Source organism: Anolis sagrei, chromosome 4 (genome assembly GCF_037176765.1).
Source record: "Anolis sagrei isolate rAnoSag1 chromosome 4, rAnoSag1.mat, whole genome shotgun sequence".
In the NCBI taxonomy this organism is placed as follows: Eukaryota; Metazoa; Chordata; class Lepidosauria; order Squamata; family Dactyloidae; genus Anolis; species Anolis sagrei.
In genome coordinates, this window is record NC_090024.1 from 177,244,192 (window position 1) to 177,267,768 (window position 23,577).

The following is a 23,577-nucleotide window of genomic DNA, read 5'->3' on the forward strand; positions in this document are numbered from 1 at the left end:
ATTTGGTGTTCCTGCCTGTCAACCGGCAACCCTTGAAATCCTTAGGTAGGAGACCAGAGGGAATAAATAAATACATCAGGAACTCAAGGCTGAACTGCTGATCTGAAGGTCTGTGGTTCGAATGTGAGCAAGACAGAGAGAGCTCCCGTCTGTCAGCTCCAGCTTCCCAGGCGGGAACAATAGAGAAGCCTCCCATAGGATGGTAAAACATCCGGATGTCCACTGGGCAACGTCCTTGCAGACGGCCAATTCTCACACCAGTTTTCTTAAGTCAGTTTTCCTCCCACTTGAACACACAACCATTGTCACATCCTGGCCTAGGAAATAGATCCATTGAATTCAATGTAAGAGAGGGTCGAAGAAGGAGCTCAGGATCTAGATTGATCCTTAGTTGGCTTCCCTAAAGCTCGGGAAGCCGAAATCGGGCTGGATTTTTAGGGTGGTTGTCTATTCACACTTTCCAATGGAAAGCGCAACCACGTTGACTTGGTCAGGGCTCTAATGCTGCCTTCGCCAACCCTCGGGGTCTTGCTTTCCGGCCCCCAGCACCGGTCACCCAAACTACAGCCTAGATCTGGTGGGATTTGTAATACAAAACTCATGCTTTAGGAAAGGGAATGCCGCTTTGGTGGATGGAGAAACTGTGGATCAGAGGGAAGCAAAGGTTGTTTTTAAAATTCTACCATTTTCTCCTACGTGGAAAAAAGGCCGCGTGTCAATGCCATCCTGAAACCACTAAAGACCCTCTCTCTGCGCAGCACCGCATCTGCATACTTGTCCGTAATGCCCTGCCTCATGTACAGAGGAAGAATTGGTTGAAGCTACAGACAATGAGGTCGTTGTTGCCGGTTTTGGTCAAAAGATATTCAGCCGCTTGTGCTCCTTCTATTTTCATCAATTTTATACTAATTTATGCAACGCTTTTGATACAAAATAAATAAAAAACACTTTTTAGACACTATTTTCAAGGGAAGAAAACACCCCACTTTCCGAGAAATTGCACACCTTCTTCTGTATGTACTCCAGTGGATGGAAAAGGAAGAAATGTTTTGCCAAGGGGTAATGTACAAATAGTACAACCTTCTAAACCTGTGCAGGCCTATTTTATTTTTGTTTCTTTTGTGGGTGGTGAAGAGGAGGGGGTGTCAAGTGAGAGGGCGTTCCCTCCCTAATGAATCTTTCCCTAAATTTCTATACCTGCGGAACAGGAGACACTAGAACTTGGGGGAGTAAAGGCAAGTCTCCTGAGGAAGAGGGGGGCTTTCTCTTTGGGGGCAAGAGAAATCCCCCCACCCCGGCGAAGGAAGGGCTGCAGGGCCTCGCTCACCTCCTGGGTGACATCTAAATAGCGGCAATTAAAGGGGAGGGAAAGGAAATCAAACCCATCGCGGGAGGACCGAGGGGGAGACTCTTTCGCCCCTTAGAAAGGCCGCCCTGCCTCCAGCCCCAATGCCTAACGCTCCCCGCGGGAAAAGGGCAAGTTCCAGATGTCCTTCCGCTTTGCGTCAGAAATCCCAGAGAGAGAAAAACACCCCTGAAGCTTTTCCCACAGGAACTCTTTCTCTGGAGATTAGGACAGTATTGTCTCCCAAAGTAGTCTTCCTTCCCAGCTATTGGCGGGTGCGCTAGGAACCCGCTGAAGCCTCTCCACGGACGGAGGACCCTGCGTGGAAACCAATCTCTCTGGAGTTTTGGTTTAAAAAGACGAATATTATGGTACACACACGGCCCACACAGCATTGCCTCGCCAAACCAAGGGAGAAAAACAATTCAGTTCTAAACAGATACCAACTCAGACCTGTTGAATGAATGAAAGAGAGAGGGAAACCCGAAGAAGTCCGCGCTTTGGGAAGGTCACCAGGAAAAGTGAGAGAATCGGGTGCCAAGTCCTTTCCGGACTTTTCCGGGCTCTTTTTCCTTGTCTTTTCCTGGTAAGCTTCGCTCTCCTCGCCGTGTAGGTCATCATCCTGGCAGGGCATCTGCACTTCAATGCTATAGATCAGGCATGGGCAAACTCAGGCCCTCCTGGTGTTTTGGACTTCAACTCCCATAAATTTCTAACAGCTGTTAGAAATTGTGGGAGTTGAAGTCCAAAACACCAAGAAGAGCCAAGTTTGCCCATGCCTGATCTATATATCCCGAGAGTTGTGAAATTCCCAGATCTTTCGCCTTCTCTGCCGAAGGGGGCTGGTCCCTCACCGAGCTACAACTCCCAGGATTCTCTCTCTAGCATTGATCTACTGCAGGCAAAGGGCGTTAAACTACATTCATTCTACAAGGTAGGTGTACCTTTTATTTGGATGAGGCTCCGGCTCTGAAATAAGTCCTTTTTCACACCGAAGCTTTCCCCTTTCAACTCCCCTTTTGAGATCCGAAATGCCTCGTGAAGTTCTCCAACAGAAACATAGCTGGAATTGGGTTGTTGTAGGTTTTTTCGGGCTATTTGGCCATGTTCTAGAGGCATTGCCTCCTGACGTTTCGCCTGCATATATGGCAAGCATCCTCAGAGGTTGTGAGGCTGGAATTGCTCTGGATTCCTGGGCAATCCCTTTCCCACTGCGGCCATAAGCGATTCAATTCATTTAAGTGGAATTTCCCTTCCCATTTAATCTTCAGATTCTCGTGTTAACCGCAACGTTCAGCCAAAAGTTTCAAGTTGGGGGGTAGGGGCTTGAAATGGGTTATCCAGGGCCCTTCCACACAGCCCTATATCCCAGAATATCAAGGCAGAAAATCCCACAATAAGCAGATATTGTGGGCTTTTCTGCCCTGATATTCTGGGATATAGGGCTATGTGGATGCGTCCCAGTTCAAAGCAGATATTGTGGGATTTTTCTGCCTTGATATTCTGGGATATAGGGCTGTGTGGAAGGGTCAGGGGTGACCTTTCCTACTCGTTTCCGCTCGTTTCCATTCCTGACCTAATTGGGGAGGCGGGGGCTCTCTGTTAGTCACTGCACTGAACGTAGGAAGGAATCCACCTTCCTCCTAAGCAAAGTCCCGTGACCTCCTCCCACGCGGCCTCCTCGGGGATCCCGGCCTTCCCAAGGGCGGCCTTGCAAAAGGGCTCCAACACCTTTGTGGCTTCGGACGGGAGTCTTGGCTGAAAAGCTAGAAGGGATTTCTGGGCCGGGCGGAATGGAAGGAGCGCCACAAAAGCGTTTTCCATTTGGAAGCATGTGCTCAGCAACCTGGAAAATAGATTCCTTGGGCCCCTTCTGTCTCTCGTTGCCTCCCCACCACTCCCCAGCTTCCCCCTGTTTTGCCTTGTAGCCTCTTTTGTGGGGATTGGACTTGAAAGGGGAGCAGCGAGGGTCCCGACAGCGAACCGGCTTTTCAAAAGCAAATGTGGACCCGAGGAGACGCGAGAGACGGAGGGACAGAGGCACACACGGCCTTTGAATTCAGGGAACCACATCCCCAAACTCAAGTGTGGGAAGGGGAGAGGAGAAAGGGAGTTGTGGGGGGGGGGGGGGGAGAGAGAGAGAGAGAGAGAGAGAGAGCCTGGGTTGAAAGACAGATGGAAAAGGCTAGGAGAAGCCCTTTATCTCCCCTCCCTTCTTTTTCCATAGGCCGCGCTCTATGGGGGAGGGAGTCCATTAAGAGACGTGCGAAAAGTAAATGAATGATTTTAGAACAGGGCTGGAGGTCGATCCGTTTCCTTGATTCCTCTTTTCAGGATTGCTTTTTTGAAAAAGCTGACAAGACAGCCGCGGGGCTGGGAGATTAGGGGAGAGTTTGGTTCAAGGAAAGCAAAGCAACATTTGGCTACAAACGCCAAGACATTTCTTTCGAGGGCAAAGCCCCGACGAAGAGGAGACTCTGTTTACTTCGTGTGGCCTTTCCCCCCCTCCCTTCACCCTCCAAGCGCTCACAAATTTAGGCAGAAGGACTCGGGTTTCAGACAGTCAACCCAACCCTCTGGGCTCTGGAGGAGAAACCTGACATTTCCCCCCATCTCCTAACAGCCCCCCCCCCCCCCGCCATATACTTCTCTCCTTCTTCCATGTGTCAACATTTCCAACCCAAACAAAAGAAGAGTGGGAGTATGGTTTGCCTCCTTGAGGAAATGCCTGGCAACTTCCAAGTATTTTTCCGAAAACAAAAACTTTTGGGGTTGTCAAAGTTAACATTGGGATTTTTTAAAGGATGGTGAAAAATATGACTATATTTATAATAAACAAATGATTTTATGCTTGACATTACCGGTTGTAAACAGAAGATGGGAAGACTCATCACACTAGAAAATAAATCCACTTTAAATCCGGTTGCTGCCTCCTGCAGAACAGACTCACTAAACTACAAACCCCAGAATTCTGCAGGAGGCAGAAAACGGATTTAAAGTGGATTCATTCTCTAGTGTGATGAAGTATATCAAACATGATGGATGTCATGATAGATAAATAAGGGAAACTTGGTTCGACTTATATGCGAAGGTATTTGCCCAGCCTACCTTTGCATCAGAGAGATCAGTAACACAGGCTTGAACTACATTATATTATATCATCAGTGTAGAACAGACATGAGCAAACTTCAGCCCTCCGGGTGTTTTGGACTTCAACTCCCACAATTCCTGGCCTCAGGCCCCTTCCTTTCCCCTCTCACTATATGTAAAACTACAATCCTATTCGTCTTATACAGTATTCGTAAAGAATTAAAAGTCTCCTGCTTTAGGATGCACCCTAAGATATTGTACACAATGGATTGCCCCTCGAACATTGTTTACATTGTATGCTGCTGATGGATGGACCCAAAACATTGTATACAGTATTTTGTAGAGAACGAAAAGCATCCTAGTCTTGACCTGGCTATGCAAAGGTAGGCTGGGCCCTAACGCTGCATCCCCAAACAATTCTAATTTTTTGTGTCTTGAGCGACTTGAGAAACTGCAAATCACTTCTGGTGTGAGAGAATTGGCTGTCTGCAAGGACGTTGCCAAGCGGACTCCCGGATATTTTACCATCCTACGGGAGGCTTCTCTCATGTCCTCGCATGAGAAACTGGAGCTGACAGACGGAAGCTCACCTCGCTCCTTAGATTCGAACCTCGACCTTCAGTTAGCAGTCCTGCCAGCACAAACGTTAAACCCATTGCGCCACAACGGCAGTTATATGGACAGTGTAGCGTTATACAATTCAATGCAGTTCAAACTCCATTATATAGGCCTACACTGGCCATATCATGTAATTCAAACTGTATTGGGTTGTTGTAGGTTTTTCGGGCTACATGGCCATGTTCTAGAAGCATTCTCTCCTGATGTTTCGCCTGCATTTATGGCAAGCATCCTCAAAGGGATGCTTGCCATAGGTGCAGGCTAAACGTCAGGAGATAATGCTTCTAGAACATGGCCATATAGTCCGAAAAACCTACAACAACCTAGTGATTCCATGAAAGGCCATGAAAGCCTTCGACAATACACCAAACTGCATTATTTGGCGCTGTAGATCCAACCTGAAACATTACTCATAAATATATTTTATTGTCGATCCGAATTGGACCGATACACTCAACTTCTCAAAGTATATTTTAAAAGTGGTTTCAACTCTCTATTCCAAACACAGTTTCATTTGCATTGATTTTTCCTCTTTTTTTTTTTTTGTAGAGGAAAACCATCTTTTCTCCCGTTTTCCCCCAACCTTTAAGGTTAGTTATTACTTCGGTATCGTTTTTTAAGAAAGCGAGTCGCCAAACCGACTGGGTCTCTTTTAAAAGAATTCATAAACATTTATTAATTTACACCAAAGGCGGACAAAAGGAAATTACGTTGCCTTTTCCACATCAAAAAAGTATTCACAATTCTTTCAATAAAATAGGAAAGGGTGCACAATTAGTGGAAAGAGTCAAGTAGGCTCCGGTGGGCAAGATATACAGACAAATCGATCCAGAGACACAAGAAAACACGCACGCAGAAGGGGCGGGAGGGGGGGGGGAGGACGAGACCCCCTGGCCTTTGGAGAAGCAGTCTCACTCCGGTTGCAAAAACCAATCATCTTGAATTTGGGAAGCGGTGGCTCTTCATAGGAAGAGAAAGGCCCCTTCCACACAGCTGAATAAAACCCCACAGTTGCTGCTTTGAACTGGATTATAGGGCAGTGTGGCTTGAGATAACCCAGTTCGAAGCAGATATTTGTGGGATTGTCTGCCTTGATATCCTGTGTGGAAGGGCCCAAAGTCTAATCAAGGATCCCCCCCCCCCCCCCGAGGAATGGGAAACGCAGATGAGAAGGATCTCTCTAGGGAGACAAGAGGGAAGCGTCCCTAGTGCAATATTTCTGATCCGCCACCCACATAAATAAAGCACGGGGCTTAAGGCTGTAATGCGAGGCACAACTGAAGGCCCTTCCACACAGGATATTCTATATCCCAGAATATCAATGCAAATAATCCCACAATATCTGCTTTACACTGGGTTATTTGAGGGCCCTTCCACACAGCCCCATATCCCAGAATATCAAGGCAAGAAATCCCACAATATCTGCTTTGAACTGGGTTATTCAAGGCTCTTCCACACAGTCCTATATCCCAGAATATCAAGGCAGGAAATCCCACTTTATCTGAGTGTGGACTCAGACAATCCAGTTCAAAGCGGTTATTGTGGGATTTTTTATGTTGATATTCTAGGATTTAGGGCTGTTTGGAAGGGCCCTGAGTTATCTGAGGGCCCTTCCACACAGCCCCATATCCCAGAATATCAAAGCAGAAAATCCCACATTATCTGAGTGTAGACTCAGATAACCCAGTTCAAAGCAGCTATTGTGGGATTTTCTGCCTTGATATTCTGGGATATAGGACTGTGTGGAAGGGCCCTGGGTTATTTGAGTCCGCACTGCTATATATTCCAGTTCAAAGCAGATATTGTGGGATTTTCTACCTTGATATTCTGGATTAGAGGGCTGTGTGGAAGGGCCCTAGTTCCACGCTCAGATAATATGAGATTCCCTGCCTTGATATTCTGGGATACAGAGCTGTGTGAAAGGGCCCTGATGTGCAGAATGGATGCACTTTGACACCAATTCAACCGCCATGGATCAATAGTATAGAATCACGGGAGTTTTAAAAGGTCCATAGCTTTGTTTACCAAAGAATGTTGCTGCCTCAGCAAACTGCAGCTCCCAGGATCCCTTAGTATTGAGCCGTAGTTGTTGAAATGGTGGCAAATTGCATTAATTTTGGCTCTGAGGTGTGACTCTGAGCTCTCTAAATGCAGCTGGCCAACAAGGACGGGGATCCCTTGAATAATACCTCCTCGGATCCGCTTTAAAGGGATCTTTCGGAAACTTCCAACGTGGGAGGGCCGGGCTGATAAAGTCTTAATCCCTGCCGTTTTGTAGGAGGGTGATCCCGAGACCTCTCGAGAATATGGCGACTGGGGCAATGACACTCCTGAGCTCATAGAAATGCTTGGGTGAACTAAAAGGTTGCCATTTTGGGACCTTTTACTGGGAAGCAGACGAAACTGAGACTTCTGAGATCTGGACCATGAAACTTCATGCAGACTTAATGCAGTTTGACGTCACTTGAACTGTAATGGTTCAATGTATGAGCAGGCATGGACAAACTTGGGACCTCCATGTGTTTTAGACTCCAACTCCCACCATTCCTAACAGCCTCAGACCCCTTCCTTTTCCCCCTCAGTGGCTGAAGCCTGAGGCTGGTAGGAATGGTAGGAGTTGGAGTCCAAAACACATGGAGGTCCCAAGTTTACCCATGCCTGCTATAGAGTCTTGGGATTTGTAGCTTTGTGAGGCAATAGCACTATTTAGTAAAGAAGGCGAAAGAGTTCATAAAACTACAACTCCCAATATTCCATAGCATTGAGGTGTGGTGTCAAACTGCATTAATTCTACAGTGCAGTTGCACCCCAAGAAAGGACTGGGAGAGCCACAGGGTGTCCTTCCTAAGTGCCTTGGGACTGCAACAGCCTTAATAAAACTATGCCCCGTACCCACAGCAAAATGACTCGTGCTGGAGCCACACCGCCAAATAATGCATTATATGGTAAGAGTAGACCCCCCACAAGGCAGTTCAAAGTCCACTATAGGGGTCTACACTCACCATTTAATGCAGCTGCATTATATACTTCATTACATTAGAGAAAAACAATCAACTTTAAACCCAGTTTCTGCCTCCTGTAGAATTCTGGGGTTTGTAGTTTAGTGAGGCTGTTAAAGGCTCCTCCCTAAACTACAAACCCCAGAATTCTGCAGGAGGCAGAAAACGGATTTTAGTGGATTTTTTTTTCTCTAGTGTGATGTTTCCTTATGTCACAGTGTAGGTCCAGTCCTTGTCATGTGCCACTTGATGCATTACAATTATTAATGATGGCACAATGCAATTCGTACTGCATTATATAGATCTACACTGACCATAGAATGCAGATCAAATGCATTCTATGGCAGTGTCCATCCAGCCTTAATACCTTGGGATTTACATATTGAAACCACCGCGAGAAAGAGTGATTGGCAATAGATTGGGGAGCTTAGCTTTCTTCCCGGGGCCCCTCCCCTTCCTAAACAAAAAGAAACAACGATCCGGAAAAGACAGACACAGACACGTGCACGCACACACGAGCCCAAATCAACCCAGGCTGGATCTATACCGCCAAACAATGCAGTATGAACTAAGTTTGAAGTGGATGATGTGGGTCTACTCCACAGTGACCTCAAAACGCAGTTCAAATTGCATTATATTTGGCCGCGTAGACCCAGCGGACAGAGGTCCAAACAACTTGGTTTCTGGGTTACTGTGAGTTTTCCGGGATGTCTGGCCATGTTCCAGAAGCATTCTCTCCTGACGTTTCACCCACATCTATGGCAGGCATCCTCAGAGGTTGTGAGACAAGTGAGGATTATATATCTGTGCAATAATGTCCAGGGTGGGAGAAAAAACTAATTTCTGCTGGAGGCAAGTTTGAATGTTGCAATTGGCCATGGGTGATTAGCAGATAATCAAGGCTAAATTAGCATTTAGGAAACGATGAAAATGAACAAAATCTGGCTATCAGTATTAAAAAAAACCACACAAAAATCAAGACAGTACATAAAGAACAAAACTCAGAAAACGGGAATTCCAGACAGGAAATAATAACGGCCAGCTAACACTTCCCAACAAAGGATTCCCCCAGGAAGGCAGCAGCCAGGCTTTGAAGCTCCAAGGCCATTCTGTCATTGGATAGAGAGAAATTCTAGTGAGTACCAAAGGTTTGTGTTCTGTTCCTATAGATCCCAAGTCAACAAAAGCAGCAATCAGGCAGCAATCAGCCAGGCTTTGAAGCTACAAGGCCATTAAATGCTAATCAAGGTGACCATTTGCAACATTTACACTTGCCTCAAGCGGACAAGAGTTCTTTCTCCCACCCTGGACATTCCACAGTTATATAAACCCACTTGCCTAGTTTCCAACAGACCTCACAACCTCTGAGGATGGCTATCATAGAGCGAATGCTTCTGGAACATGGCCATACAGCCCGGAAAACTCACAGCTACCCAGTGATTCTGGCCATGAAAACTTTCGACAACAGCTTGGTTTCTCTTTTGAAAAAACAAGGAAAGGAAGAGTTCCTACCTTTTAAAAACACATTAGGAAGGCAATTGTGAGAGTGGAGACTGAGGGAGGGCTAAAGACAGATGGGGTGAGGGGGGGGGGAGTTGGATGTGGATTGGGGAGAAGGGGGAGCTCGTGTTTCTAAAAAGGGCAGCTGTTGAGGTTGGTGAGTTTGTTGGCGAAGTTCTGTCCAGAGGGGAGGAGGGGGCCGTCGTGTGGGAGGCTCAGCGGGCCGGGCAGCGGGGCCAGGGCCGGGGAGAGCAGGGCCAGGACTTGGGCTTGGCCTCCTGCGTGGCTCGGAGCGAAGGGCGAGGCGGGGGCGCCGGGGGCTGAGCTGCTGGGGGGAGGCGGGGCCGCCCCTCCGCCGCCGCCGCCTCCTCCTCCTCCTCCGATGAGATTGTCTATGGAAAAGGAGGAAGGCCTGTTGCCGGCGCCTTGCGGGTCCGCCTTGAGGCTCTGCAGGAGGGAGGCGGTGGGGCTGAGCGGCCCGGCGGGAAAGAAGGCTTTCCGCCCACTCAGCTCGGCCCCTAAGAAAGAGGAGAGGCCCGGAGGGGCCGGCAAGGCGCAAGGAGAAGCCTGGAAAGGGAAGCTCCCCGTCACCGCCGCTGCCCCGCCGTTGTTGCCCCCGGGGTGGTGGTGGTGGTGGTGATGGTGATGGAAGCTCTGGAGCTGCAGCCCGTAGTTGTAGCCGTAGGGTCCGTAAGGGAAGCCCGGCAGGAAGGAGGCCGGGTCGGCGCGGAGGAGCAACTCAGGAGGCGGCGGCGGGTGCGGGTGGAGCGGCGGCTGGGGCTGCCGCTTGAAGCGCTTCCGGCGGCGGAGGAAGGAGCCGTTGTCGAACATGTCGGCCGACTCCGGGTCCAAGGTCCAGTAGTTGCCTTTGCCCGGGTTGCCCGGCTCGCGGGGGATCTTGACGAAGCAGTCGTTGAGCGAGAGGTTGTGCCGGATGGAGTTCTGCCAGGCCGGGAACTTCTCCCGGTAGTAAGGGAAGCGCCCGCTGATGAACTCGCAGATCTCGCTCAGCGTCAGGCGCTTCTTGGGGCTCTGCAGGATGGCCATGGTGATCAGCGCGATGTAGGAGTAGGGCGGCTTCACCAAGGGGTTCTTGCCCGGTGCCGACGACCCCGCAGGGACGCTGCTTCCTCCCGAGGACGAAGAGGGCGCCGGAGGGCCCCCCGAGAAGGCAGGCGTGGGGGCCTCGGGGCTGGCCTCGGGTCCTGCTTGGGCGGGCGGCGGCGGGCCGAGGAGGCGCAGCTCTTCCTCCTCCTCTTCCTCCTCCTCCTCGCTGAACTTGGCCTGGCCATGCTCCGCGGGCGGGGGGCCCACCACGTCGATGTCCTCCACGTCTTCTTCCTCTTCCTCCTCCTCCTCTTCCTCCTCCTCCGCCGAGGTCGCGGAGACCACCGTGGGAGAGCCGCCCGCCAGCAAGCCGCAGGCCCGGCCGCTCCCGTTGCTGCAGCCTAGGGTCATGGTGCTGCTGGCTCTGCGCTCCGCTCCGGCTTGCGCTCCTCCGCTCAGCTCGAGGGAGGAGGAGGAGGAGGAGGAGTCCCAGGAAGAGCCGCCTCCGCCTCCTTCCCCCCCCCCCCCTTCTCCTCTTTCCTCCCCCTCCTCCTGAAGCAGAGAAGAGCCGCTCCCTCAGCAACGCCCGCCCTTCAAACCGAGGAGACCGCCAGTAGGTGCTTAGGAGTTGAGCGGGGTTGGGGACGGCTCTTTGGAAAGAGGGAGGAGAAAGGAAGGGGGAGGGTTGGGGAGGAACAGCGCCTCTCTTCCCGCGCTCCTCGCCTCCTCCTGATCGCACTGAGCCACCTCCGAAAGCCGCAGGAGCTTTTATAGGGCGGCCCCGCGCGCGCGTCACGTGCCCTTCGGATTGGGTTGGGGGGTGAGGAGGGAGGGAGGGGGCGCGCGCCAAATTAATATAGATATGCACATTCACACAAACATACATGCATACAGGGTGGGGCAAGAGTCACAAGAGGTCTCCCTGTGGACTCACTCTTTTGTTGTTGTTTATTTACAATGCCATAACACCTATGGAGCCCCTGTGGCACAATGGATTAAAGCAGGTATCCTCAAACGGTGGCCCTCCATCTGTTTGGGACTTCAACTCCCAGAATCTCTCACAATTCAACAAGCTGGTTGAGGCTTCCGGGAGTTGGATGCTCAAACAACTGGATGGCCGCAGTTTGAGGATTCCTGGGTTAAACCCTTATGCCCTCAGAACTGTTGACTGAAAGGGAAAGGTTGGTAGTTCGAATCCGGGGAGCGGGGTGAGCTCCCTTCTGTCAGCTCCAGCTTCCCCTGCGGACACATGAGAGAAGCCTTCCGCAGGATGGTAACACATCCTGGCTTCCCCTGGGCAACCTCCTTGCAGACGGCCAATTCTTTCACACCAGAAGCAACCTGCAGTTCCTCAAGTTGCTCTTGACACAAAAAAAGCATCCTATATACATATAGGACACAAATTGACGATTTATTATGTGCAACAGAAAGGAAAAGTTAATCCTCAGGCGCTTTTGTGACCTGGAAGCCTCCCTGCATCGCTTATCCCTGCGTTTGTCTCCTGAGGCCCCTCCGTTCTGCCTTAGAGTCTGCGCCAGGTTCCATGAAGGCCACACTCTTTCTCCGCTCAAGGCCACTTCCATCCCGCCTTGCGAGGTCTGCCCATCCATCCCTCATTTCTCCAAGCGGGGAGGCTGCTGTTGTTGGTGCTTCTTTCCCTTTGCCGGGGCTTCTCTCTCGCCAGGCCCGAGAGCGCCGCTTTGCTTGTTTCCCCGGTTGAAGGTGATCGTTAATGTTTGGAAAGGGAAAGGGCGCTTATTAAATGCATGAGGGTGAAACCTCCCGGGTCAACCCAACCCGTATTTTGTTAAAAACAAGACATTTTGCCGCTCTGAAAGTCTCATTTGAACTACTCCCCGGGCCTTCCCGGTCAAGACGCGCGAGTCTGGCTGAGGTGACGAGTGCATCTACACAGTTGCTGTCCTAGCATCAAGATTAAAACAATCCATAAAGATCAAGATGTCTCATTTTAATGGAGGGGCGGTGGACTCGTTTGTGATGCAGATGGGCCTTTTGCCAAGACTGCAATCCAAAATGACAATACAGGCACTATATTGCTGCCTTGACTTCAAGTCGCCTATCGAGCAGGCATGGGCAAACTTGAGCCTTCCTGGTGTTTTGGACTTCAACTCCCACCATTCCTAACAGCCTTAGGCCCCTTCCTTTAAGCGGCTGAGGGGGAAAAGGAAGGGGCCTGAGGCTGTTAGGAATGGTGGGAGTTGAAGTCCAAAACACCTGGAAGGCCCAAGTCTGCCCATGCCTGGCCTAGATGATAGCGAAATTGACTTTAACAGTGTGTATATTGATAGTGTGTTGACCACAGACTGGACCCACGCAACAGATTACCATGCAGTAGCCCCACGGGAAACACCTGGAAATTGAAATGAAGGAGGCCGCTAGTGGCCATTAGCCCCCCCCCCCCCCCCGTGCCTCCAACCAGAACGGTGGCAAAGAAACAAGAGGGCTCCAGCCTTTCACTGCCATGGCTCAATGCTATAGATTCGTGGGAGTTGTAGCTTCACAAGGTCTTTAGTCTTCTCTGCCAGAAAGTCCTACCTCAGCAAGCTACAGGATTCCATAGCACTGAGACATAGCCATGAAACTGGTGTCAAACTCCATTATTTATCCAGTGCGGATGAACCCTAGGTAGATACTAGATAGCCGCACCTCAAAGCACATTTCCACAGAAAGAACCAGGGCAGCTTTCCACCAAGGAGTAAGAAAGTCCTTTAGGCCCCTTCCACACAACTGCATAAAATCCCATATTATCTGCTTTGAAATAGAATATATGGCAGTGTGGACTCAGATAATCCAGTTCAGAGCAGATATTGTGGGATTCTCTGCCTTGATATTCTGGGTTTTATGGCTGTGTGGAAGAGCCCACAGTTGTCAAAGGGCTTTTGCCGAGAAGCTAACCCAACCTCTTGGGGAATGTAGTTTGCAAATATGTATTTTCAAAGGCATTCCTGGCTAAAGTCACTGGGTTGTGAGTTTTCTGGTCTGTATGGCCATGTTCCAGAAGCATTCTCTCCTGACCTTTCACTTGCATCTATGGCAGGCATTCTCAGTGGTTGTGAGGCCATGGATGCAGACTAAACATCAGAAGAGAATGCTTTTGAAACATGGCCATACAGCTCAGAAAACTCACAACAACCCAGCTTGCAATTAGTTATGAAGAGAGATGCTTGTGGTATTACAAATATCCACACACAAACACACCCAAGTTAAGTCCTTGTAGACAATCTCCTCAAAATGTTCCTTCTTTAACAGCTCAGGCAGGCCTCTATGAGACTGTCTCAAAACCTTGCTGGAGGAAGGCTTTTCCAAGAGGATGGAGTAGACCTCCTTTCCCCTCCAGTCCAACAGTTGAAATCCTATGAAAAAGTTGTGAACCAATTGTTGTCTGCCTCACCACACATTGGGCCCTGGGCTGGTGGGCATTGGGGAGATCTCTTGAAAAGTCTTACCTACACATGCTGCACAGAGATATTTCTAGGAGGGCCTTCCATTATCATTATTAGGAGGTGACAGTTCTCCACATAATGAGCAGGCATACCTCTCCCTCTCAATTATATGCTATCAGTAAGTGTCAGTCTTTAAACTTTGCTGTTGCTGAGGTCTTGTTTTGACCTTTTCTTGTGGTTTTCTTGTCCAGATTTTTTCCCAAAAGGGTTGCCATTGTCTTCTAGTATATTTAGGGCAAGTTAATCAAGTCATGACTTTGGGCTCATGTAAACAGTTGGGCTGATTAGGAGAGGGAGCCTCCGCTTTGCCTCCCCAGCAGCCAGAATGGAGAAGGTCTTAAAGCACCTTTTCCCATACTTTGGTCCTCTGGATATCTGAATTTCAGCTCCCAGAATCCCCGATCATTGGCCAAGGCAGCTTCAAATGTTCAAGAAAGAAAGAAATAAAGCAACCCTAAAAGAACTAGAGTTTGGGAACTACTGGAAACCATCCTGAATCTAATCTAGTATTAGCCACTCGGGACCCACCCTGGGATATGTGTTTTGTGTAGATTTGCCCCTATTTTAGGGCTGAAAGTGTGTGGCTTGCATGAATTCCATGGTCCAGAAACTATTCAAATCCAAGCGTCCAATTCATCATCCCACTGAAGCCATTGAAATCCACAAGCATGTGGACAATTTCAACAGAAAGGAGGAAATCAAGAAAATGGCCAAAATCTGGCTACCAGTATTTTAAAAAACCTCTAAATTCGGGGCAGTAAAGAACAACACTAAAAAAAGCAGGGGAATTCCAGACAATAAACAATTAGGGCCAGCGAATTACCTCCCAACAAAGGATTCCCCCAGGAAGTAAGCAGTCAGCCATCGAAGCTGCAAGGCCATTCAGTACTAATCAAGGTGGCCAGTTGCAACATTCACAAACAAACGAGAGGTCTTTCTCTCACCCGGGACATTCCACAGATATATAAACCTTCACTTGCCTAGTTTCCAACAGACCTCACAACCTCTGAGGATGCCTGCCATAGATGCAGGCGAAACGTCAGGAGAGAATGCTTCTGGAAAATGGCCAGACAGCCCGGAAAACTTACAGCAAACCAGTGAAAGCCTTCGACAATACATCACGCCACACTCGCACTTTCTATAACCTTACTTCGGGTTTTTTTGTATTTATTTTCCTGTTAAACCTTTACAGTTCCTTTGGGAGATTTTCAGTATTATTCGACATGCAATTTGCTGTCTCTGGTGTTCAAGGGAAAGAAGGAGCCGGAACGATGTCAACCCGCTCCAGAAATGGTCCAGACGCGGGGGGAAAGGGAGGTGCAGACGGCGGCGTCTCGGGCTGTGCGGCTCCGCGCCGGTGGCAGCGAAGAAACGCCGACCACCCACCGCGCCACGTGTCTGCTTTGTTTCCCGGGACGTCTTTTCCAAAAAAGCAGGGAAAGCGAAGAGAAGCCGGCGCTTAGGCTTAAATAAATCCAGGCGAATTTTCTGCCAAGGGGGAAAAGAGCACAGCCGGCGAAAGGCAAGCCCTGTGGCGGACGGGCTGACTCGGCGGCAGAAACAAAGGACTTCAGGGCCGGGGTCGGCTTCTCCAGGAGTGGATGGCCCAGTATCCGCAGTCACTCTGCCGCTCCACGGTTGTAGTCCTTCCCAGCGGATAGATAGAGGGATTTAGACCAGGACAGACGCCTCTTTTGTCCAGCTGGAAAGAAAGGAAGGAAGGAAGGAAGGAAGGAAGGGGAGGGGATGGAGGGAAGGGATGGATGGATGGAAGGAAGGAAGGAAGGAAGGAAGGAAGGAAGGAAGGAAGAAAGAAAAGGATGGAGGGAAGGAGGGAAGGAAAGGAGGGAAGGGATGGATGGATGGATGGATGGATGGAAGGAAGGAAGGAAGGAAGGAAGGAAGGAAGGAAGGAAGGAAAGAAGGGGAAGGGAAGGAAGGGAAGGGAGGAAGGGGAAGGGAAGGGAAGGAAGGAAAGGGAGGAAGGGAAGGGAAGGAAGGAAAGGGAGGAAGGGAAGAGAGTGAGGAAGGAAGAAAGGAAGGAAGAAAGAAAGAGAAAGAAAGGCCAAGATCGATGTATGCAGGCAGCTCCCCGTCCCAAAGGAAACTGGCGTCGTGCATCCGATTCCGCTTCAGTGTGGCCACAAAGCGTGATCTAAACTCATTTCGACCTTCCCATGCCTCCCGACAACGCTTCCTCGGCCTCTTGAGGAGTCAGCTTCATTCAGGCTGGATCTACACTGCCATGTCATCACTTTGAACCGTCCTGATCTACATTATATGGGACCACACTGACCATATAATGCAATTCAAGCTGCCTTATGAGGCAGTGTACATCCAGCCCCAGCCTTAAGGAAGCACTCCCAAGACAAAACAAGAAAACTGGCTGCTGAGGCGGTAAAATGCGATTTGACAACCCGGGGCTGCTTTCTAGTTGTAACCTCCAGAATCCCTGACCTCTAGTGAGGCTGGTTTAGAATAATGGGATATGTAGTCCAAAGCAAGACAGAGGAACAGAGAGACAGACAGAGGAAGCCGGATAGTGTATTGGTTGCGTGTTGGATGCATCTACAGTGCAGTTTCACACTACTTTAACTGCCAGCTGTAGTTTGGGGAGCCACTAGCTCTCTTTGGCAGAGAAAGCTAAAGACCTTGTAAAACTACAATCCCCATTATTCCATAGCATTGAACCATGGCAGTTAAAGCGGTATCAAACTGCATTCATTCTACACTGTAGATGCAACCTACTGTAGATGCAACCCTGGGATAACTAGCTTTGAATCCTCTCGCAGCCGGGTGACCTTGGGACAGTCACACTCTCAAATCTCACAACCTCTCAGGATGCCTGCCATAGATGTGGGCGAAACGTCAGGAGAGAATGCTTCTAGAGCATATAGCCCGAAAAATCTACAACCCAATGATTCCGGTCATGAAAGCCTTCGACGATACATATTCACACACTCTCTCAGCCTCACGGGAAGGCAAACCCTTCTCTGGGCAAATTCAGCCCGGAAAACTCTGTGGCAGAAGAAATGATTTTGAAAGGAGACAACATCCAAGCATCTGGAGGGCGCCAGAACGGACAGCAGTCCCTGTAATGTTTACGGTGTCCTTAAACACATCAACATTCACAAACCACTCTATGTGAGTCGATTTCCTCCTTTTTGTTGCAGCCTTTCTAGCAGAATTTCAAAACGTGTAAACTAAACGTGATCAGCTGAAGGCCTGACTGGGTCCCTTGGGTGGGATCCCTCCTCTGGCTTCCATAAAGGAGAACCCAACTACAGACAGTCGGATTCCAGCCAAAAAGCTTAGGAGAAATAAAAGAAGGGGATTCCAATGGAACATATTCCCGAGCAAATGTGCTCAGGACTGAAGCGATTCTATCCACACTTACTTCGCACTAAAAGCAGACAACTGTCAATGCACCCAGTGGAGGGGAGAGGGATGATCACTCCCTGGATTTTTGTGCAGATCTTTAGCCAGGATACTTTGCAGTGGAAACTGGTATGGAAGTAAAGAGGAAACGAGAAAGATTTTCCAGGGAGAAGCTTTTAAGGGAAGGCAATCTCTCAACTACCCACAATAACTCCCCAGAAATATCAAATGCAAGTTTTCATAATCTGATGCCGTCCAAATTGATCACGAGGACTGGGAATGCTGGGAGTTGCAGTCCAACACATCAAGTTGCGGAAGAATCATGAAATCAGAGAGTTGGAAGAGATGTCGTGGGCCAACGAGTCCAACCCCCTGCCAATAAACAGCAAAAATTGCATTCAAAGCACCCCGACAGATGGCCAGCCAGCCTTCCAAAGAAGGAGCCCCCACCACACTCCAGGACAGAGAGTTCCACTGCTGAACAGCTCTCACACTCAGGAAGTTCTTCCTCGTGTTCATATGGATTCTCCTTTCTTACAGTTTGAAGTCATTGTTCCGAGTCCTAGTCTCCAGGGCAGCAGAAAACAAGCTTGCTCCCTCCTCCCTATGACTTCCCCTCACATATTTATACATGGCCATCATGTCTCTTCCCAGTCTTCTCTTTTTCAGACGAAACATGCCTAGCTCTTTAAGCCGCTCCTCATAGGGCTTGTTCTCCAGACCCTTGATCATTTTAGTCGCTCTGTTTCAGAGCATCCAAAGAAGGAGCCTCCACCACACTTTGGGGCAAAGAGTTCCACTGCTGAACAGCTCTCACAGTCAGGAAGTTCTCCCTAATGTTCAGATGGAATCAGAAGTTGGAATATGACTGGAAAAGGGAAATAGCTGTTCTAATGTGCGATTTATACAGTCATTAGTAATCATAGCGGCAAATGACAATGCTTTTGTCTACACTGCCATGTACAACGTAGTTTAAATCTATATTATATGTAGTTTAAATCTATATTATATGGTAGCCTCCTATAATGCAGTTCAACTGCCTTGAATTTCATTATCTCTATCTACACTGGCCATATAATGCAGATTCAAATTGCATTCTATGGCAGTGTAGATCCAGCCGAAGATCTGGCCAAACCATCTGAGAATTAGTACAGTTTGGGTCGACTTTAACTGCCATGGTTCAGTGCTATAGAATCCTATAGAACAGGCATGGGCAAATTTGGGCCCTCCGGGTGTTTTGGACTTCAACTCCCACAATTCCGGAGTTGAAGTCCAAAACACCCGGAGGGCCCAAGTTTGCCCATGCCTGTTCTATAGAATGCTATAAAGTTGTGGTTCGGTGAAGCACCCTTTGGCAGAGGTGGTTCAAGACCTTGCAAAACGACAACTCCTAGGACCCTGGGACACCCAGACCCAAATCCCTGCTGGTTGAGGATAGGCAATTCACACGCTCTCAGCCTCAGAGGGAGGCCAAGGCAAGCCCTCTGTGAGCACATCCAGCCAAGAATAAACTGGAGTCCCATGGAAGAAACACATCAACATTCACACTCACAAACCTCACAACCTCTGAGGATTCTTGCCATAGATGCAGGCGAAACGTCAGGAGAGAATGCCACTAGAACATGGCCATACATCACGACAAAACCTACAACACAGTGATTCCGGCCATGAAAGCCTTCGACGATACACTCTTTGTGAGTCGATTTGCTTCTCTTGGTTGCAGCCTTTCTAGGAGTCATAGCCAGTCAACTGAATAAAACGGTTTGTAATGGATGTTTAAATTATTGTGTTGTCGAAGGCTTTCATGGCCGGAATCACAGGGCTGCTGTGAGTTTTCTGGGCTGTATGGTCATGTTCCAGAAGTATTCTCTCCTGACATTTCACCCACATCTATGGCAGGCATCTTGGAAGTTGTGAGGTCTGTTGGAAACTAGGCAAATGAAGTTTATATATCTGTGGAATGTCCTGAGTGGGAAAAAGAACTCTTGTCTGCTTGAGGCAAGTGTAAATGTTGCAATTGGCCACCTTGATTAGCATTTAATGGCCTTGCAGCTTCAAGATCTGTCTGCTTACTTCTTGGGGGAATCCTTTGTTGGGAGGTGATTAGTTGGCCCTGATAGTTCCTTGTCTGGAATTCCCCTATTTTTGTGTGTTGTTCTTTATTTACTGTCACGATTTTAGAGGTATTTTTAATACCTCTAAAATCGTTCATTTTCATGGTTTTCTCCTTTCTGTTGAAATTCGGTTGTGAGGTCTGTTGGAAACTAGGCAAGTGAGGTTTATATATCTGTGGATTGTCCAGGGCGAGAGAGAAAAACTCTAATTGTTTATATTTTTTCAGAAATTTAGGGAGAAGTGTTATCGTTAGGGAAAGCAACATGTTCGACAAGGCACGATCTTTCTTGGAAAATAGTTTCCCCCGTGGGCATCTGCCTTCCATCCAGATGATGCAAAACAAATGGGAGTTACATGAAAAACAGAGGACATGGCTGAATTGTGGAAGCGCCTTGTTGTGTTCATCTGACGACTTAAAATCAAATCAAGGGTCAGCAAGGAGGCAAGAATAATAGTGGAACTCAAATACACCGGTGGGGTTTTTTTTACACCCAGATTTAACTGTGAGTGGAATGAATGCAGTTTGACACCACTTTGCCCTGGCTCAATGCTATGGGATCGTGAGAGTTCCCTTAATTTAGCCACCCAATTTTCTCAAGGCAAGGCGTGAAGCTTCCTTTGCCAACAATAATTCAGTTTTGGGTTTTCCTCCGAGTTTCTCAATCGAAACCGTCCTGCATTCGAGAATTAATTCGTGACTGCTACATTTTTTCTCACTGAAAACAAAATCCTTTCGAGATATATTTAGTGGTGAAATTCCCAGATTGCTCGTGTATCTGCTTTGAGCTTTGAACTGGAATATAAGGAAGGATTCTGGACTCGGGGCCCTTCCACACAGCCCAATATCGGAGAATATCAAGGCAGAAACTACCACATTATCTGAGTATGGACTCAGATAATCCAGTTCAAAGCAGATATTGTGGGATTTTCTGCCTTGATATACTTCGATATAGGACTGTGTGGAAGTGCCCTGGATGTGTCAGGAAGTGGGTTAGAGCCCTGTAAGTTTTTAAGCGTTCTTTCATAGACCCAGGCTGCATCCAAACTGGATAATGAATGCAGCTTGACACCACTTTAGCCGCTAATGGCTCAAAGCTATGGAATCCTGGGAGTTCTAATTTGGTGAGGCACCACCAGTCTTTGTCAGAGCAAGCTAAAGACCCTCTAAAAGAGGCATGGGCAAACTTGGGCCCTTCAGGTGTTTTGGAGTTCAATTCTCACCATTCCTAACAGACTCAGAAACCTTCCTTTCTTTCCTTTCCGCTTAAGCGGCTGAGGGGGAAAAGGAAAGGACCTGAGGCTGCTAGGAATGGTGGGAGTTGAAGTCCGACATACCTAGAGGACCCAAGTTTGCCCATGCCTGCTCTAAAACTACAATTCCCAGTTAAACCAGTGTCTGCGTATATTAATCCTACAGTATAGACGCATCCTTAGGCGTACCTTGAAATAAATGTCCCTCAAATGGATTATTAAAATTAACTATTGAAGGGAATACAGCTTCACCATCTGCCTTCCAGCAAAACAAAACAAAGGCCCGACGACTGTCCTCCTCGCCGCAGCTACAGAGCAGGTGCTTCTACCACCTTCTTTACTGACACTCTGGGCCAAGGCAGCTGCAAAAGGTGCCACCCAAAAGCAGTTCTCCCAATGCCTCCCGGTGCCTTTCCCCAATTTTGTGTTGTTCATATGTGCTGGACTACAAATCCCATTACCCCTTCCCAGCGTGGCGAGGAGAGGAGGAGGGTAAGGACGACCAAGGGCCCTTCCACACAGTTCTTTATCCCAGAATATCAAGGCAGGAAATCCTGCAATATCTGCTTTGAAGTGGGTTATCCAGACTCAGATCATGTGGGATTTTCTGTCTTGATATTCTGGGATAAAGGGCTGTGTGGAAGGGCCGCAAATTTAAAATCCTAGGCTGGATCTACACACTGCCATATAATCCAGATTATTAAATCAGATAATCCAGATTATCTACTTTAAATCATAGAATCATGGAGTTGGAAGAGACCTCATGAGCCATCCAGTCCAACCCCCTGCCAAGAAACAGGAAAATCGCATTCAAAGCACCCCGGACAGATGGCCATCCAGCCTCTGTTTAAAAACTTCCAAAGAATGAGCCTCCACGGCACTCTGAGGCAGAGAGTTCCACTGCTGAACAGCTCTCACAGTCAGGAAGTTTTTCCTCGTGTTTAGGTGCAATCTACTTTCTTGTAGTTTGAAGCCATTTTCCACCTCATAGTGTCCAGGGGAGCAGAGAACAAGCTTGCTCCCTCCTCCCTATGACTTCCTCTCACATGGCCCTCATCATGTCTCCTCTCAGCCGTCTCTTCTTCAGGCTAAACATGCCCAGCTCTTTAAGCCACTCCTCATAGGGCTTGTTCTCCAGACCCTTGATCATTTTAGTCGCCCTCCTCTGGACACATTCCAGCTTGTCAACATTTTCCTGAACTGGATACATGAGTCTGCTTTGAACTAGATTAGATGTGTTTACACTGCCACATAATCCAGTTCAAAGCAAATAGTCCGGATTATACACACACACACACACATATACATACATACAAACAAACACATATATACATATACACATACAGCAGTGTGGACGGTGCCCTTTTGGGACAGCACCTTTGACTGGCTGTTTTGAAAGGTGCGGGGCAGAGAGAGAAAGTAAAGCGAAATACCTCGGATCCTTTATCCTTTCCATCGGTACAACCCACCGCTGAAAACAAGCCCGGTCCCTGGAAAACTGATAGAGAAAAGGGCAGTATTTTAGAGACAGGAGAAGTGGGTGGCGCAAAGAGACCCCCTCTTGCTTTCTGTAGTTTTATGAAGGAAAATAATAGGTCGGCTTCTCGGCATCAACACAAGTGTCATAACTAAAAATGCCCCAAACAGCTGCTGGAGTTCGTGATTCTCCGACCACACTCAGAAAGGGTGAGGTCGAATGCCACAGTGTAGAACAGGCAAGGGTAAACTTGGGCCCCCCAGGTGTTTTGGACTACAACTCCCATAATTCCTAACAGCCTCAGGCCCCTTCCTTTCCCCCCGTTTAAGCGGGGAAAAGGAAGAGGTCTGAGGCTGTTAGGAATTATGGGAGTTGAAGTCCAAAACACCTGGCGGGGCCAAGTTTACCCTTGCCTGATGTAGAAGCACCCTTAGGAGTGTTCCCTTTGTATGTTTTGGGGAGGAGGAGAGTAAGGGAGCAGGGCCAGGTTGAGAAAAATCCTCATTATTTGGACAAATACTGCCATGCTGCCCCTGCTTGGTTTCCCGGCCTGGAGACAGAAGCTGGTCGAAAAAAAAGTCGAAGGAAATGAGATCGATCGCCAGCGCCTTTAAAATATGCCTCCCCAGGACTTGGAGATAAATCACAGCCCGAGAACTCCCAATGGGCTCCAGGCCACGAGGTGCAAGAGACATGCGACACCCCCTCTCCTCATGCTCCTTGCATTTACACAGGGAATCTACACTTTCATCAAAACCATAGCAGTTTAATTGCCATGGCTCCTTCCTACCTGATTCTGGGACTTATAGTTTAGTGAGCTCCTTGGAATTCTCTGCTACAGCCTGGATCTACACTGCCCTTTATTCCAGAATCTGATCCCAGATTATCTATTTATCCCAGGCTCCTTTTACACTGCCATATAATCCAAATTATGGAATCAGATAATCCGAATTGTCTGCTTTGAACTGGATTATGTGAGTCTACACTGCCATATAATCCATATTGGTTTGTGTACTAAAACCGAAAGCAAAATACAGATTAAAATGAGAAATAAAATAAATCCCTTTTTCCATCTCGTGAAAAGCAACTGAAGCAGAAGTAATTTTTCTGGGATAGAAAGGTCCCCTGGTGTCACAGCAGGTTAAACACTGAGCTGCTGAATTTGCTGACTGAAAGGTTGATGGTTCGAATCCAGGGAGCAGGGTGAGCTTCCGCTGTTAGGCCCATCTTCTGCCAACCTAGCAGTTCAAAACATGAAAATGTGAGTAGATCAATTCTGCGGGAAGGTAACAG

The 23,577-nt window shown here is 48.4% G+C and overlaps 1 protein-coding gene across 1 annotated transcript; it reads right to left on the reverse strand.

Annotated features, from left to right (window-relative positions):
• Positions 1-5,699: 5,699 nt before the first annotated feature.
• On the reverse strand, positions 5,700-11,325 carry FOXD2 (forkhead box D2). Its single transcript, XM_060773464.2, has one exon. The coding sequence runs from the start codon at positions 11,008-11,010 to the stop codon at positions 9,685-9,687; it is 1,326 nt and encodes a 441-aa protein (XP_060629447.2). The 5' UTR covers positions 11,011-11,325; the 3' UTR covers positions 5,700-9,684.
• Between the last annotated feature and the right edge of the window lie 12,252 nt (positions 11,326-23,577).

What these genes read in the sequence shown, in the direction of transcription:
- FOXD2 (XM_060773464.2), bottom strand. Translation starts at nt 11,010, where the DNA reads ATGACCCTAGGCTGCAGCAACGGGAGCGGCCGGGCCTGCGGCTTGCTG.